The sequence below is a fragment of the Oncorhynchus keta genome, chromosome 24 (genome assembly GCF_023373465.1).
Source record: "Oncorhynchus keta strain PuntledgeMale-10-30-2019 chromosome 24, Oket_V2, whole genome shotgun sequence".
Taxonomy (NCBI): Eukaryota; Metazoa; Chordata; class Actinopteri; order Salmoniformes; family Salmonidae; genus Oncorhynchus; species Oncorhynchus keta.
In genome coordinates, this window is record NC_068444.1 from 6,193,389 (window position 1) to 6,208,137 (window position 14,749).

At 44.4% G+C, this 14,749-nt stretch overlaps 1 protein-coding gene across 1 annotated transcript in view; it reads left to right on the plus strand.

Annotated features, from left to right (window-relative positions):
• Nucleotides 1–8,711: 8,711 nt before the first annotated feature.
• The window catches only part of LOC118402694 (pantothenate kinase 3-like), a 40,971-nt gene continuing 34,933 nt past the window's right edge, over nt 8,712–14,749 (plus strand). Inside the window, exon 1 of the mRNA XM_052477550.1 lies at nt 8,712–10,616. Coding sequence (XP_052333510.1) covers nt 10,334–10,616 — 283 coding nt within the window. The 5' untranslated portion in view covers nt 8,712–10,333. The remainder of the gene's footprint in view (nt 10,617–14,749) is intronic.

Genomic DNA, 14,749 nt, shown 5'->3' on the forward strand with positions numbered 1-14,749 from the left:
CTCCATCTACTGAACAGACCTCTCCATCTACTGAACAGGCCTCTCCATCTACTGAACAGGCCTCTCCATCTACTGAACAGGCCTCTCCATCTACTGAACAGGCCTCTCCATCTACTGAACAGGCCTCTCCATCTACTGAACAGGCCTCTCCATCTACTGAACAGGCCTCTCCATCTACTGAACAGACCTCTCCATCTACTGAACAGACCTCTCCATCTACTGAACAGGCCTCTCCATCTACTGAACAGGCCTCTCCATCTGAACAGGCCTCTCCATCTACTGAATAGGCCTCTCCATCTACTGAACAGGCCTCTCCATCTACTGAACAGGCCTCTCCATCTACTGAACAGACCTCTCCATCTACTGAACAGATCTCTCCATCTACTGAACAGACCTCTCCATCTACTGAACAGACCTCTCCATCTACTGAACAGATCTCTCCATCTACTGAACAGGCCTCTCCATCTACTGAACAGACCTCTCCATCTACTGAACAGGCCTCTCCATCTACTGAACAGGCCTCTCCATCCACTGAACAGGCCTCTCCATCTACTGAACAGGCCTCTCCATCTACTGAACAGGCCTCTCCATCTACTGAACAGGCCTCTCCATCTACTGAACAGGCCTCTCCATCTACTGAACAGGCCTCTCCATCTACTGAACAGGCCTCTCCATCTACTGAACAGGCCTCTCCATCTACTGAACAGACCTCTCCATCTACTGAACAGGCCTCTCCATCTACTGAACAGGCCTCTCCATCTACTGAACAGGCCTCTCCATCTACTGAACAGGCCTCTCCATCTACTGAACAGGCCTCTCCATCTACTGAACAGGCCTCTCCATCTACTGAACAGGCCTCTCCATCTACTGAACAGGCCTCTCCATCTACTGAACAGGCCTCTCCATCTACTGAACAGGCCTCTCCATCTACTGAACAGGCCTCTCCATCTACTGAACAGGCCTCTCCATCTACTGAACAGGCCTCTCCATCTACTGAACAGGCCTGAAGAAAGATACCTCAATTACAAATAATACTCTGTATATCCCCTAGAAGTCAGTTGATTCATTTATTAGAAACATATCAATATAACAAAATCAAAATGAAATTTTATTGGTCTTGTACATATATTCTGCAGATGTTATCACAGGTGAAACATAATGCTAATGTTTCTAGCTCCAACAGAGGCGTAATACCGAACAATACACAGACATCTATGGTTACTATGGCGACATTATGTATATTCACCCGGCAGCCTCTGTTTTGATTGGACTCCGTTTCCCAATCAGCGATATGTTTTATGACTGGGGATGGTTTTAGGACTCATTATTGTAGTCTGTATAAAATGTGGGATGTGACCTCTGTCTTTTAAGAAGAAAGCTGCGCTCTCTTTATTGTTTTACAAAGCAGACCTACAGACACTGCATCTTAGCGCTAGAGGTGGCACTACAGACCCCGGTTCAATTCCAGGCTGAATTACAACCGACCGTGATTGGGAGTCCAATAGGGCGGCACACAATTGGCCCAGCGTCGTCTGGGTTTGGCCGGTGTAGGCTGTCATTGTAAATAGGAATTTGTTCTTAACTGACTTGCCTAGTTAAATTAAAAATTCCCCCAACATCCTAAGAAATATCAAAGTGAGCAATGACAGAGTCTGGAATATAAATACATACATACATATTTATATATATACACTATTTTCAGAGCCAACCTGGAGGATTTCCCAGTCTGACCAATCAAAACAATCTTGAAGCAGAGATTCTGATTGGTCAGACCAACTACTCACCACATACCTATACTGCAGGCAGTTTGACATAGTTACCGTGACATTTATTGGTTGTTCATCTAAATCCACCCTGAAGCCACCGTTCTAGTCTTGATCATCAATAGAATCCTGATTTTTGGGCATCAAAACTATCCTAATCACTACCTTTTGAGTTTTGAAAAACAGAAAAAAATGACATTCAAGCCCGATTGAAAGGTCAGATTACCAAATCCTTATCCAGAGGGTCAGAATCTTAGTTATTTTTTCAGTTTTGTAAACCCAAATTCTAACATTTAAGCCTATCTGACTTGCCCAAATCTGATCAGATCATTTAAAATCGGCTCAATTTCTCACAATACCGAAGATCAGGAAATATGTAGAGGCTTTATTTTGAGTCATTTTTCAAAATGTGTTCTTTGAGAAGAACATAACTATGAATCAAGGAGTTTATCATCGGATATTGGCAATGACACTATGGACCATTGAGCAAAATACTATTTGTACAGTATTTTACAATAGCGCCACCATGTGGCATCATAGGATTAACTGACCAACTGTAGTCTTTAGCCTTAAAGCCTTCTGGAGACACTAGCGATTAGGCCCACTCAAGCGAACCAAAATCATATTTTATTTTAAAACACTGTAAATCACTCCTGCCGTGTTGGCTGGGGAGAGCAGAGAGCAGAGAGCAGAGAGCAGAGCACCCCCAAAAAGAAGATGACAAGTGACACTATATCTGCTGTTAACAGTGTTATTGTGTTGGACCTCTTCACATTGCTGCTGGTGTTAGATAGGACCTTGATATGGGAAGTTTCACCAGCTTGAACAGTAGACTGAACAAAAGAGCTGTTGACACATGGCAAGTTTTGAAGGGAGAAAATATCCCCCACATAACAGTGGTACTGTATATAATTGTAATGTTATTCTCATGTGAGCAATTGGAATACTATTTTGTCCTGTAGAATATTATAGTTTTACAATTAAAAATGTAACATTTTCTTTTAATTGTACACCGAACAAAAATATGACAACGTAACATGTAAAATGCTGGTCCCATGTTCCATGAGCTGAAATAAAAGATCGCCGAAATTTTCCAGACGCTCAAAAATACTATTTATCACAAATGTTGTGCACACGTTTGTTTACATCCCTGTTAGTGAGCATTTTATCCTTTATCAATATAATCCATCCACCTGACAGGTGTGGCATATCAAGAAGCGTACACAGGTGCACCTTGTGCTGGGGACAATAAAAGGCCACTCTAAAATGTGCAGTTTTGTCACAGGATACAATGCCATAGATGTCTTATGTTTTGAGGGAGCATGCAATTGGCTCGCTGACTGTTTGAATGTTCACCAGAGCTGTTGCCAGAGAATTTAAAGTTAATTCCTCTACCATAAGCCGCCTCCAACGTTGTTTTAGAGAATTTGGCAGTACGTCCAACCGGCCTCACAACCGCAGACCACCTGTAACCACACCAGCCCATGACCTCCACATCCAGCTTCTTCACCTGCGGGATCGTCAGCCACCAGCCACATGGACAGCTGATGAAACTGTGGGTTTGCACAAATGAATAATTTCTGCACAAACTGTCAGAAACCATCTCAGGGAAGCTCATCTGCGTGCTCGTCATCCTCACCAGGGTCTTGACATGAATGCCAATATCCAATCGATTTCACACAGCCATTAAAGATGAGTGGAACATTCCAGAGGCCACAGTCAACAGCCTGATCAACTCTATGTGAAGGTGATGTCACAATGCATGAGGCAAATGGTCACACCAGATACTGACTGGTTTTCTGAGCCACGCCCCTACCATTTTTATTTAGGGTACTGTATCTGTGACCAACAGATGGGCGGCAGGTAGCCTAGTGGTTAGAGCGTTGGACTAATAACCGAGAAGTTACAAAATCGAATCCCTGAGCCGACAAGGTAAAAAAAAAAACTGTTATTCTGCCCCTGAACAAGGCAGTTAACCCACTGTTCCTAGGGTGTCACTGTAAATAAGAATTAGTTCTTAACTCATTTGCCTAGTTAAATAAAGGTAATAAAAAAATGATATATCTGTATTCCCAATCATGGGAAATCCATAGATTAGGGCCTAATGAATTTATTTAAATTAACTGATCTCCTTGTATGAATTGTAACTCAGTAAAATCTTAGAAATTGTTGCATGTTGCATTTATATTTTTGTTAAGTGTTGTTTGCAGGCCAAACCGTTCAGACGTTTTCATGAGAAGACCGATTTTTTGGGATGTCTCTCCTGTTCTGACAAACACAGTTGAAGCTCAACCACTTTCCACCGCAGAGAAGCAGCCCTGGTAAAAAAACGTTACATCTCGAGCTTAATTAAACAAAGATTTTAATGGGGATTTCTTCATTATGTTACGCACGGGGGCGTCAATAGACTCTTAAGGATTAACGTGCTTAAATTACGAGAGAACACAGTCCTTGTGACGACTTTCCATGAATGACGCTGGTGTAGTTGTCCTGGTATAGATGTCCTATAGTTGTCCTGGTGTAGTTGTCCTGGTGTAGTTGTCCTGGTATAGTTGTCCTGGTATAGATGTCCTGGTATAGATGTCCTGGTGTAGTTGTCCTGGTATAGTTGTCCTGGTATAGTTGTCCTGGTATAGTTGTCCTGGTGTAGTTGTCCTGGTGTAGTTGTCCTGGTGTAGTTGTCCTGGTATAGATGTCCTGGTATAGATGTCCTGGTGTAGTTGTCCTGGTGTAGTTGTCCTGGTGTAGTTGTCCTGGTGTAGTTGTCCTGGTATAGTTGTCCTGGTATAGTTGTCCTGGTATAGTTGTCCTGGTGTAGTTGTCCTGGTGTAGTTGTCCTGGTGTAGTTGTCCTGGTGTAGTTGTCCTGGTGTAGTTGTCCTGGTATAGTTGTCCTGGTATAGTTGTCCTGGTATAGTTGTCCTGGTATAGATGTCCTGGTGTAGTTGTCCTGGTGTAGTTGTCCTGGTGTAGTTGTCCTGGTATAGTTGTCCTGGTATAGTTGTCCTGGTATAGTTGTCCTGGTATAGTTGTCCTGGTGTAGTTGTCCTGGTATAGATGTCCTGGTATAGTTGTCCTGGTGTAGTTGTCCTGGTATAGATGTCCTGGTATAGTTGTCCTGGTATAGTTGTCCTGGTGTAGTTGTCCTGGTGTAGTTGTCCTGGTGTAGTTGTCCTGGTATAGTTGTCCTGGTATAGATGTCCTGGTATAGTTGTCCTGGTATAGTTGTCCTGGTATAGTTGTCCTGGTATAGTTGTCCTGGTATAGTTGTCCTGGTATAGTTGTCCTGGTATAGTTGTCCTGGTGTAGATGTCCTGGTATAGTTGTCCTGGTATAGTTGTCCTGGTATAGTTGTCCTGGTGTAGATGTCCTGGTATAGTTGTCCTGGTATAGATGTCCTGGTATAGATGTCCTGGTATAGATGTCCTGGTATAGATGTCCTGGTATAGTTGTCCTGGTATAGATGTCCTGGTATAGATGTCCTGGTATAGATGTCCTGGTATAGTTGTCCTGGTATAGATGTCCTGGTATAGTTGTCCTGGTATAGTTGTCCTGGTATAGTTGTCCTGGTATAGTTGTCCTGGTATAGATGTCCTGGTATAGATGTCCTGGTATAGTTGTCCTGGTATAGATGTCCTGGTATAGATGTCCTGGTATAGTTGTCCTGGTATAGTTGTCCTGGTATAGATGTCCTGGTATAGATGTCCTGGTATAGATGTCCTGGTGTAGTTGTCCTGGTGTAGATGTCCTGGTATAGTTGTCCTGGTATAGATGTCCTGGTATAGATGTCCTGGTATAGATGTCCTGGTATAGATGTCCTGGTATAGTTGTCCTGGTATAGATGTCCTGGTATAGTTGTCCTGGTATAGTTGTCCTGGTATAGTTGTCCTGGTATAGATGTCCTGGTATATATGTCCTGGTATAGTTGTCCTGGTATAGATGTCCTGGTATAGATGTCCTGGTATAGTTGTCCTGGTATAGTTGTCCTGGTATAGATGTCCTGGTATAGATGTCCTGGTGTAGTTGTCCTGGTGTAGATGTCCTGGTATAGTTGTCCTGGTATAGATGTCCTGGTATAGTTGTCCTGGTATAGTTGTCCTGGTATAGATGTCCTGGTATAGTTGTCCTGGTATAGTTGTCCTGGTATAGTTGTCCTGGTATAGTTGTCCTGGTATAGTTGTCCTGGTATAGTTGTCCTGGTGTAGTTGTCCTGGTATAGTTGTCCTGGTATAGTTGTCCTGGTATAGTTGTCCTGGTATAGTTGTCCTGGTATAGATGTCCTGGTGTAGATGTCCTGGTGTAGATGTCCTGGTATAGTTGTCCTGGTATAGTTGTCCTGGTATAGTTGTCCTGGTATAGTTGTCCTGGTGTAGTTGTCCTGGTATAGTTGTCCTGGTATAGTTGTCCTGGTATAGATGTCCTGGTGTAGTTGTCCTGGTGTAGTTGTCCTGGTATAGTTGTCCTGGTATAGTTGTCCTGGTATAGTTGTCCTGGTATAGTTGTCCTGGTATAGTTGTCCTGGTGTAGTTGTCCTGGTGTAGTTGTCCTGGTATAGTTGTCCTGGTATAGTTGTCCTGGTATAGTTGTCCTGGTATAGATGTCCTGGTATAGTTGTCCTGGTATAGTTGTCCTGGTATAGATGTCCTGGTATAGTTGTCCTATAGTTGTTCAGTGATATTCCATGAATGGTGGTGGTATGTTTTGTCCTAGAAGCTGGCATGGGAAAAATAAAGAGAAATATATTGTATTATTATCTGTGTAACATTCTGAGGAACAGAAATACATGCTATTCGTTCAACCCCTCAAATAGATCATGAAAAGCTCGGTGCTTCTCTTTTTCCCCCTTCTTTTTTAAACGACAAAAAGCCTTAATATAGAAATGCTAAGAGTACACTGTCAAACAGTCTTTATGAAACGGTAATGTGTTGCATTCTATTGTTGTTATGGTTATGAGGTTAAATTAAACACCAAACACAACATTGTCTACTTGTTTCCAAAAGAATAAAGAACATGCCTCTAACAGCCGTTCACGTTCTCAAGGCAGCGGTGGGCAACTCCAGTCCTCGAGTGGCCGGCTTGGGGTCACACTTTTTTTTCTTCTACAACCCTGGCAAACACAGCTGATGTGTCAAATGTCATTCTAAACTGAAGGTCATGATTCGGTGATTATTGGAGTCAGATGTGTCAATAAAGGGGGCAAAACTGTGACACCAATCACAGGCCCTGGAGGAATGGAATTTGCCCCGCCCATGTTCTAATGTCTCTCTCTTCTACTTCCTGTTTCTGTCCACTAGATGGTATCAATGCTCCAGTCAGATAACCCTCAGTTTCTATGGACAGTCGTCAAAACTACATTTACCAAGTGTATGGACAGTCGTCAAAACTACATTTACCAAGTGTATGGACATTCGTCAAAACTACATTTACCAAGTGTATGGACAGTCGTCAAAACTACATTTACCAAGTGTATGGACAGTCGTCAAAACTACATTTACCAAGTGTATGGACAGTCGTCAAAACTACATTTACCAAGTGTATGGACAGTCGTCAAAACTACATTTACCAAGTGTATGGACAGTCGTCAAAACTACATTTACCAAGTGTATGGAAAGTCGTCAAAACTACATTTACCAAGTGTATGGACAGTCGTCAAAACTACATTTACCAAGTGTATGGACAGTCGTCAAAACTACATTTACCAAGTGTATGGACAGTCGTCAAAACTACATTTACCAAGTGTATGGACAGTCGTCAAAACTACATTTACCAAGTGAAAGCCAACTAACTCTACACCATTCACCATATTCACTGTATAGAATAATTTACTGTAAAACCACTGAATTTTGTTTCGTAAAATCACAGTGCAAAGAAAATGTGAATATTAATTACAGAAAATGTCCTGAAAAATGCATGTTTAAAAATGACCTACTAAAGTCCTGTGAAATAACATATATATTTATTTTACAGTGTACTGTTCCTCATACATGCCTCATTGAGTCTTATGTTGTGATGCAAATAGTACAAAAAAAACCAGTACATACTGGTGAACATTTCTACAAAGATCGCAGACATGAACAAGACTAGAATAACATCTCTCATAGGGTGAAACCGATAGATTAAAACAAATGTACATTTCAATAGGAACAAAATAATATCCTTTTAGGCACTTGTTATATGAGGCAGACAGCAATCAGACTATCACATTTTTTGTTGTATGTTTTTGATCCCTTATTGTACCAGTTAGATTGACTGAGGCCTCGATTATAGGCATTGAGGCGGCAGCGTAGCCTAGTGGTTAGAGCGTTGGACTAGTAACCGGAAGGTTTCGAGTTCAACCCCCCGAGCTGACAAGGTGAATGTAATTGTTAACATGTACAGTGCCAGTCAAAAGTTTGGACACACCTACTCATTCCAGCGTTTTTTATTATTTTGTACATTGTTGAATAAATCTGTCGTTCTGCCCCTGAACAAGCAGTTAACCCACTGTTCCCAGGCCGTCATTTGAAAGACAAATGTTCAAACATTCGCAAAAGTCCCATTCACGCCTTAGGCTACGTCGCCTCAATCGGAAATGGCTTTTAAAGAGATGCAATTCCTAAACATAGCCCTGCTGTAGTGAACGGTGCGGGCAGGGGAGCAAACCGGGGTCGCTGGCGTAAAATACAAACACCACACGCATCGCGCCTGGGGATTGTAAACGCGCCTCATATAGCGAGGATCGCTCCACTGTCCGGAACGGGTAGGTACCAGTGGAGGCTGCTGAGGGGAGGACGGATCATAATAATGTATGGAACGAAGCAAATGGAATGGAATCAAATACATGGAAACCATAGAACCATATGTTTGATATATTTGATACCATTCCACTTATTCGTTCCAGCCATTACCACAAGCACGTCCTCCACATTTTAAGGTGCAACCAACCTTCTGTAGTAGGTATGTTCCGTGCGTCAACTACTCAGCCCCCTCACACGTCCGGGCCGCCATCCCACTTCTGACACCAGTGTAGTGAACCCGCGGGGCAGGGAACGAAGCAAATATGGGTCTCTGGCGTGAAAGGCAAACACCCTTCGCGTCACACCAATAAGGTGAACCCACTTGGTTGGAATTGTGACATGGCTCGTTCAGCGAGGATCGCGACAATACCTGGGTTGCTGGCGTGAAAGGCAAACACCCTTTAATTGAAATAAATAAACAACTGACTGAAATACAAAAAAATGAACCCTCATTTAAAAATGACATAATTTAAACTACACAGTAATGAATCCGTCTCACAAACTAGGGTATTGGGAAGTTTTGGACTGGAACAGCTTCACTCATGAACCCGAGGAGCCTTAATATTATGTATGAAACAGGAACACTTTTAGACCGTCCCCTCGCCCATACCCGGGCGCGAACCAGGGACCCTCTGCACCCATCAACAACAGTGACCTGTTGGTATAGTTTCAGTGCCAGGACAAAACAAGGTAATGTCGACAACACCCAAAGATACACGCTGACAGTTTCCTCGTGATGTCGTCTACAAAATATCGACAAAAGCCACCCTTCAACTCTGACCCACTGAGTGATACACGGGTGAAAACAAAACGCTTCACAATCACCTCTGAAAAGCTCGGGTGGGGAAGAACAACATGACATAGCAGAGAAGTAAACAGCTTTTCCATCTGCATCCGTTTCAAACACATAGGAAAATGTTAATGACAGCATGGCTGGTCATGCCCTCTGCTTAGCGGCGTGTGTGTTATAAATCACCTCAACAATACGGCCACTGACGACAACTGCAGCACATACCTAGAAATATGGCACAGCCATGGCTGAACGTCAGCCTACATCCAGAGAGAAGTAACTTTACGTAATCTAACAATAATTATTTTATCCAAAGCCTAAGGTTACGCTATAACACGACCGTTCTGCTTATTGCATTTATAAACCTGAACGCTTGTTTGTATTTTCTGTATAGAACGAGAACGGGTGCCTTTGGGACCGTACTATCTGGGATCGTTGGGACGTCCCTACCCCTCATTGCAGTTGACATGGTTAAGGTAATGCGTTAAGGTCGTGCGTTAAGGTAATGCGTAAAGGTCGTGCGTTAAGGTAGTGCGTTAAAGTAATGCATTAAGGTTATGTGTTAAGGTAATGGCAGGGACGGCCCAAGGATCATAAATAGCAGTGACCATAGCCTGTGTCCCCCGGAGAGGGCACACGGGTTCGGGAGCCATTACTTGTGACGTAACTAGCTCGTTAACCGGCTGTTTTAACTCAGACTGCGGTAGCGGCCGGGTGTAAAAGTCGGAAGTAAATGACCGACAGTCTCCTCCTGGCCAAAACGTGTTGAGGCGGATAGGTCTTTACACCTTTTGTCAGCTAAATAAAAGGCGCACATTATTGGTACTAAGAGCGAAGAAATATTTTATACTCGAGCAATTTCGTTAAAAAAAAAAAAAAAATTAAGGAGGGTGCGCAGGGTTGTATTTTATCGTACGAGCTAGATAGAGATAGCAGCTCTTTGTCTCGTTTCGGTTAGTTTAGTTAATTTAGTCTGATATCTGAAGTAGCTAGACAACTGCGACAATGGATAAAGCAAAATCAATTATCGGGAAAAAAGGGTCCGGATCTTGTCATGCCAACGGACTTCAGAGGGAGTGTCATTCCCAGGCTAACATCGGCGGCTGTAACGCTTACAAATCAAGTGGAAACTGTAGTGGTGACAGTAGCAATATTGAACAATTCCATCACCTGCAGCCCGATCACGTCGAAGCCAATGGGTCATCCAATGGGTCATCCAATGGGTCATCTCCTGCGAAAAGATGCCGGTTACGAAGAAGAGTTGAGTCGGTGAAGAGAAACAGACCACGTAAGTGACACTGACAATTGTGTGTTTGCAGGTGCAATTTTTGCATTTAGTCATTTCTGTGTTTACTCATCAAAATTACACAATTTATGTTAGGCAGCTACATGCGGGGTTTTCAAACCCCTCAACCGTAACATGTTTTTAACTATTCCACAGCTATCACCCCCAGTGGTTTAAAGTCCTTTATTAAAAATACTTTAAAATACTACTTATGTAGTTTTTGGTGGTATCTGTACTTTACTATTTATAGTTTTGACAAGTACTTTTACTCCACTACATTCCTAAAGAAAATGATTTACTTTTTAATTAATACAATTTCCCTGACACCCCCAAAAAAGTAGTCTTATATTTTTAATGCTTAACAGGACAGTAAAATGGTCTAATTCACACACGTATCAAGAGCACATCCCTGGTCATCCCTACAGCCTCTGATCTGGCAGACTCACTAAACAGAGCACATCCCTGGTCGTCCCTACTGCCTCTGATCTGGAGGACTCACTAAACAGAGCACATCCCTGGTCGTCCCTACTGTCTCTGATCTGGCAGACTCACTAAACAGAGCACATCCCTGGTCGTCCCTACTGTCTCTGATCTGGCAGACTCACTAAACAGAGCACATCCCTGGTCGTCCCTACTGTCTCTGATCTGGAGGACTCACTAAACAGAGAACATCCCTGGTCATCCCTACTGTCTCTGATCTGGAGGACTCACTAAACAGAGAACATCCCTGGTCATCCCTACTGCCTCTGATCTGGTGGACTCACTAAACAGAGAACATCCCTGGTCATCCCTACTGCCTCTGATCTGGAGGACTCACTAAACAGAGAACATCCCTGGTCATCCCTACTGTCTCTGATCTGGAGGACTCACTAAACAGAGAACATCCCTGGTCATCCCTACTGTCTCTGATCTGGAGGACTCACTAAACAGAGAACATCCCTGGTCATCCCTACTGCCTCTGATCTGGAGGACTCACTAAACAGAGCACATCCCTGGTCATCCCTACTGTCTCTGATCTGGAGGACTCACTAAACAGAGAACATCCCTGGTCATCCCTACTGTCTCTGATCTGGAGGACTCACTAAACAGAGAACATCCCTGGTCATCCCTACTGCCTCTGATCTGGAGGACTCACTAAACAGAGAACATCCCTGGTCATCCCTACTGTCTCTGATCTGGAGGACTCACTAAACAGAGCACATCCCTGGTCGTCCCTACTGTCTCTGATCTGGAGGACTCACTAAACAGAGAACATCCCTGGTCATCCCTACTGTCTCTGATCTGGAGGACTCACTAAACAGAGAACATCCCTGGTCATCCCTACTGTCTCTGATCTGGAGGACTCACTAAACAGAGAACATCCCTGGTCATCCCTACTGTCTCTGATCTGGTGGACTCACTAAACAGAGAACATCCCTGGTCATCCCTACTGCCTCTGATCTGGAGGACTCACTAAACAGAGAACATCCCTGGTCATCCCTACTGTCTCTGATCTGGTGGACTCACTAAACAGAGCACATACTTGGTCATCCCTACTGTCTCTGATCTGGTGGACTCACTAAACAGAGCACATACTTGGTCATCCCTACTGCCTCTGATCTGGAGGACTCACTAAACAGAGCACATACTTGGTCATCCCTACTGCCTCTGATCTGGAGGACTCACTAAACAGAGAACATACCTGGTCATCCCTACTGCCTCTGATCTGGAGGACTCACTAAACAGAGAACATCCCTGGTCATCCCTACTGTCTCTGATCTGGCAGACTCACTAAACAGAGCACATCCCTGGTCGTCCCTACTGTCTCTGATCTGGCAGACTCACTAAACAGAGCACATCCCTGGTCGTCCCTACTGTCTCTGATCTGGAGGACTCACTAAACAGAGAACATCCCTGGTCATCCCTACTGTCTCTGATCTGGAGGACTCACTAAACAGAGAACATCCCTGGTCATCCCTACTGCCTCTGATCTGGAGGACTCACTAAACAGAGCACATCCCTGGTCGTCCCTACTGTCTCTGATCTGGAGGACTCACTAAACAGAGAACATCCTTGGTCATCCCTACTGCCTCTGATCTGGAGGACTCACTAAACAGAGAACATCCCTGGTCATCCCTACTGTCTCTGATCTGGAGGACTCACTAAACAGAGAACATCCCTGGTCATCCCTACTGCCTCTGATCTGGAGGACTCACTAAACAGAGAACATCCCTGGTCATCCCTACTGCCTCTTATCTGGAGGACTCACTAAACAGAGAACATCCCTGGTCATCCCTACTGTCTCTGATCTGGAGGACTCACTAAACAGAGCACATCCCTGGTCGTCCCTACTGTCTCTGATCTGGAGGACTCACTAAACAGAGAACATCCCTGGTCATCCCTACTGTCTCTGATCTGGAGGACTCACTAAACAGAGAACATCCCTGGTCATCCCTACTGTCTCTGATCTGGTGGACTCACTAAACAGAGAACATCCCTGGTCATCCCTACTGCCTCTGATCTGGAGGACTCACTAAACAGAGAACATCCCTGGTCATCCCTACTGTCTCTGATCTGGTGGACTCACTAAACAGAGCACATACTTGGTCATCCCTACTGTCTCTGATCTGGTGGACTCACTAAACAGAGCACATACTTGGTCATCCCTACTGCCTCTGATCTGGAGGACTCACTAAACAGAGCACATACTTGGTCATCCCTACTGCCTCTGATCTGGAGGACTCACTAAACAGAGAACATACCTGGTCATCCCTACTGCCTCTGATCTGGAGGACTCACTAAACAGAGAACATCCCTGGTCATCCCTACTGTCTCTGATCTGGCAGACTCACTAAACAGAGCACATCCCTGGTCGTCCCTACTGTCTCTGATCTGGAGGACTCACTAAACAGAGAACATCCCTGGTCATCCCTACTGTCTCTGATCTGGAGGACTCACTAAACAGAGAACATACTTGGTCATCCCTACTGCCTCTGATCTGGAGGACTCACTAAACAGAGCACATACTTGGTCATCCCTACTGCCTCTGATCTGGAGGACTCACTAAACAGAGAACATACCTGGTCATCCCTACTGCCTCTGATCTGGAGGACTCACTAAACAGAGAACATCCCTGGTCATCCCTACTGTCTCTGATCTGGCAGACTCACTAAACAGAGAACATCCCTGGTCATCCCTACTGTCTCTGATCTGGAGGACTCACTAAACAGAGAACATCCCTGGTCATCCCTACTGTCTCTGATCTGGAGGACTCACTAAACAGAGAACATCCCTGGTCATCCCTACTGTCTCTGATCTGGAGGACTCACTAAACAGAGAACATCCCTGGTCATCCCTACTGCCTCTGATCTGGAGGACTCACTAAACAGAGAACATACCTGGTCATCCCTACTGTCTCTGATCTGGAGGACTCACTAAACAGAGAACATCCCTGGTCATCCCTACTGCCTCTGATCTGGAGGACTCACTAAACAGAGAACATACCTGGTCATCCCTACTGCCTCTGATCTGGAGGACTCACTAAACAGAGAACATACCTGGTCATCCCTACTGCCTCTGATCTGGAGGACTCACTAAACAGAGAACATCCCTGGTCATCCCTACTGCCTCTGATCTGGAGGACTCACTAAACAGAGAACATCCCTGGTCATCCCTACTGCCTCTGAACAGAGAACATCCCTGGTCATCCCTACTGCCTCTGATCTGGAGGACTCACTAAACAGAGAACATCCCTGGTCACCACTACTGCCTCTGATCTGGAGGACTCACTAAACAGAGAACATCCCTGGTCATCCCTACTGTCTCTGATCTGGAGGACTCAGTAAACACATGCCTTGTTTGTAAATGATGTCTGAGTGTTGGAGTGTGACCCTGGCTATAGGTAAATGATGTCTGAGTGTTGGAGTGTGCCCCTGGCTATAGGTAAATGATGTCTGAGTGTTGGAGTGGGACCCTGGCTATAGGTAAATGATGTCTGAGTGTTGGAGTGTGACCCTGGCTATAGGTAAATGATGTCTGAGTGTTGGAGTGTGACCCTGGCTATAGGTAAATGATGTCTGAGTGTTGGAGTGTGACCCTGGCTATAGGTAAATGATGTCTGAGTGTTGGAGTGTGACCCTGGCTATAGGTAAATGATG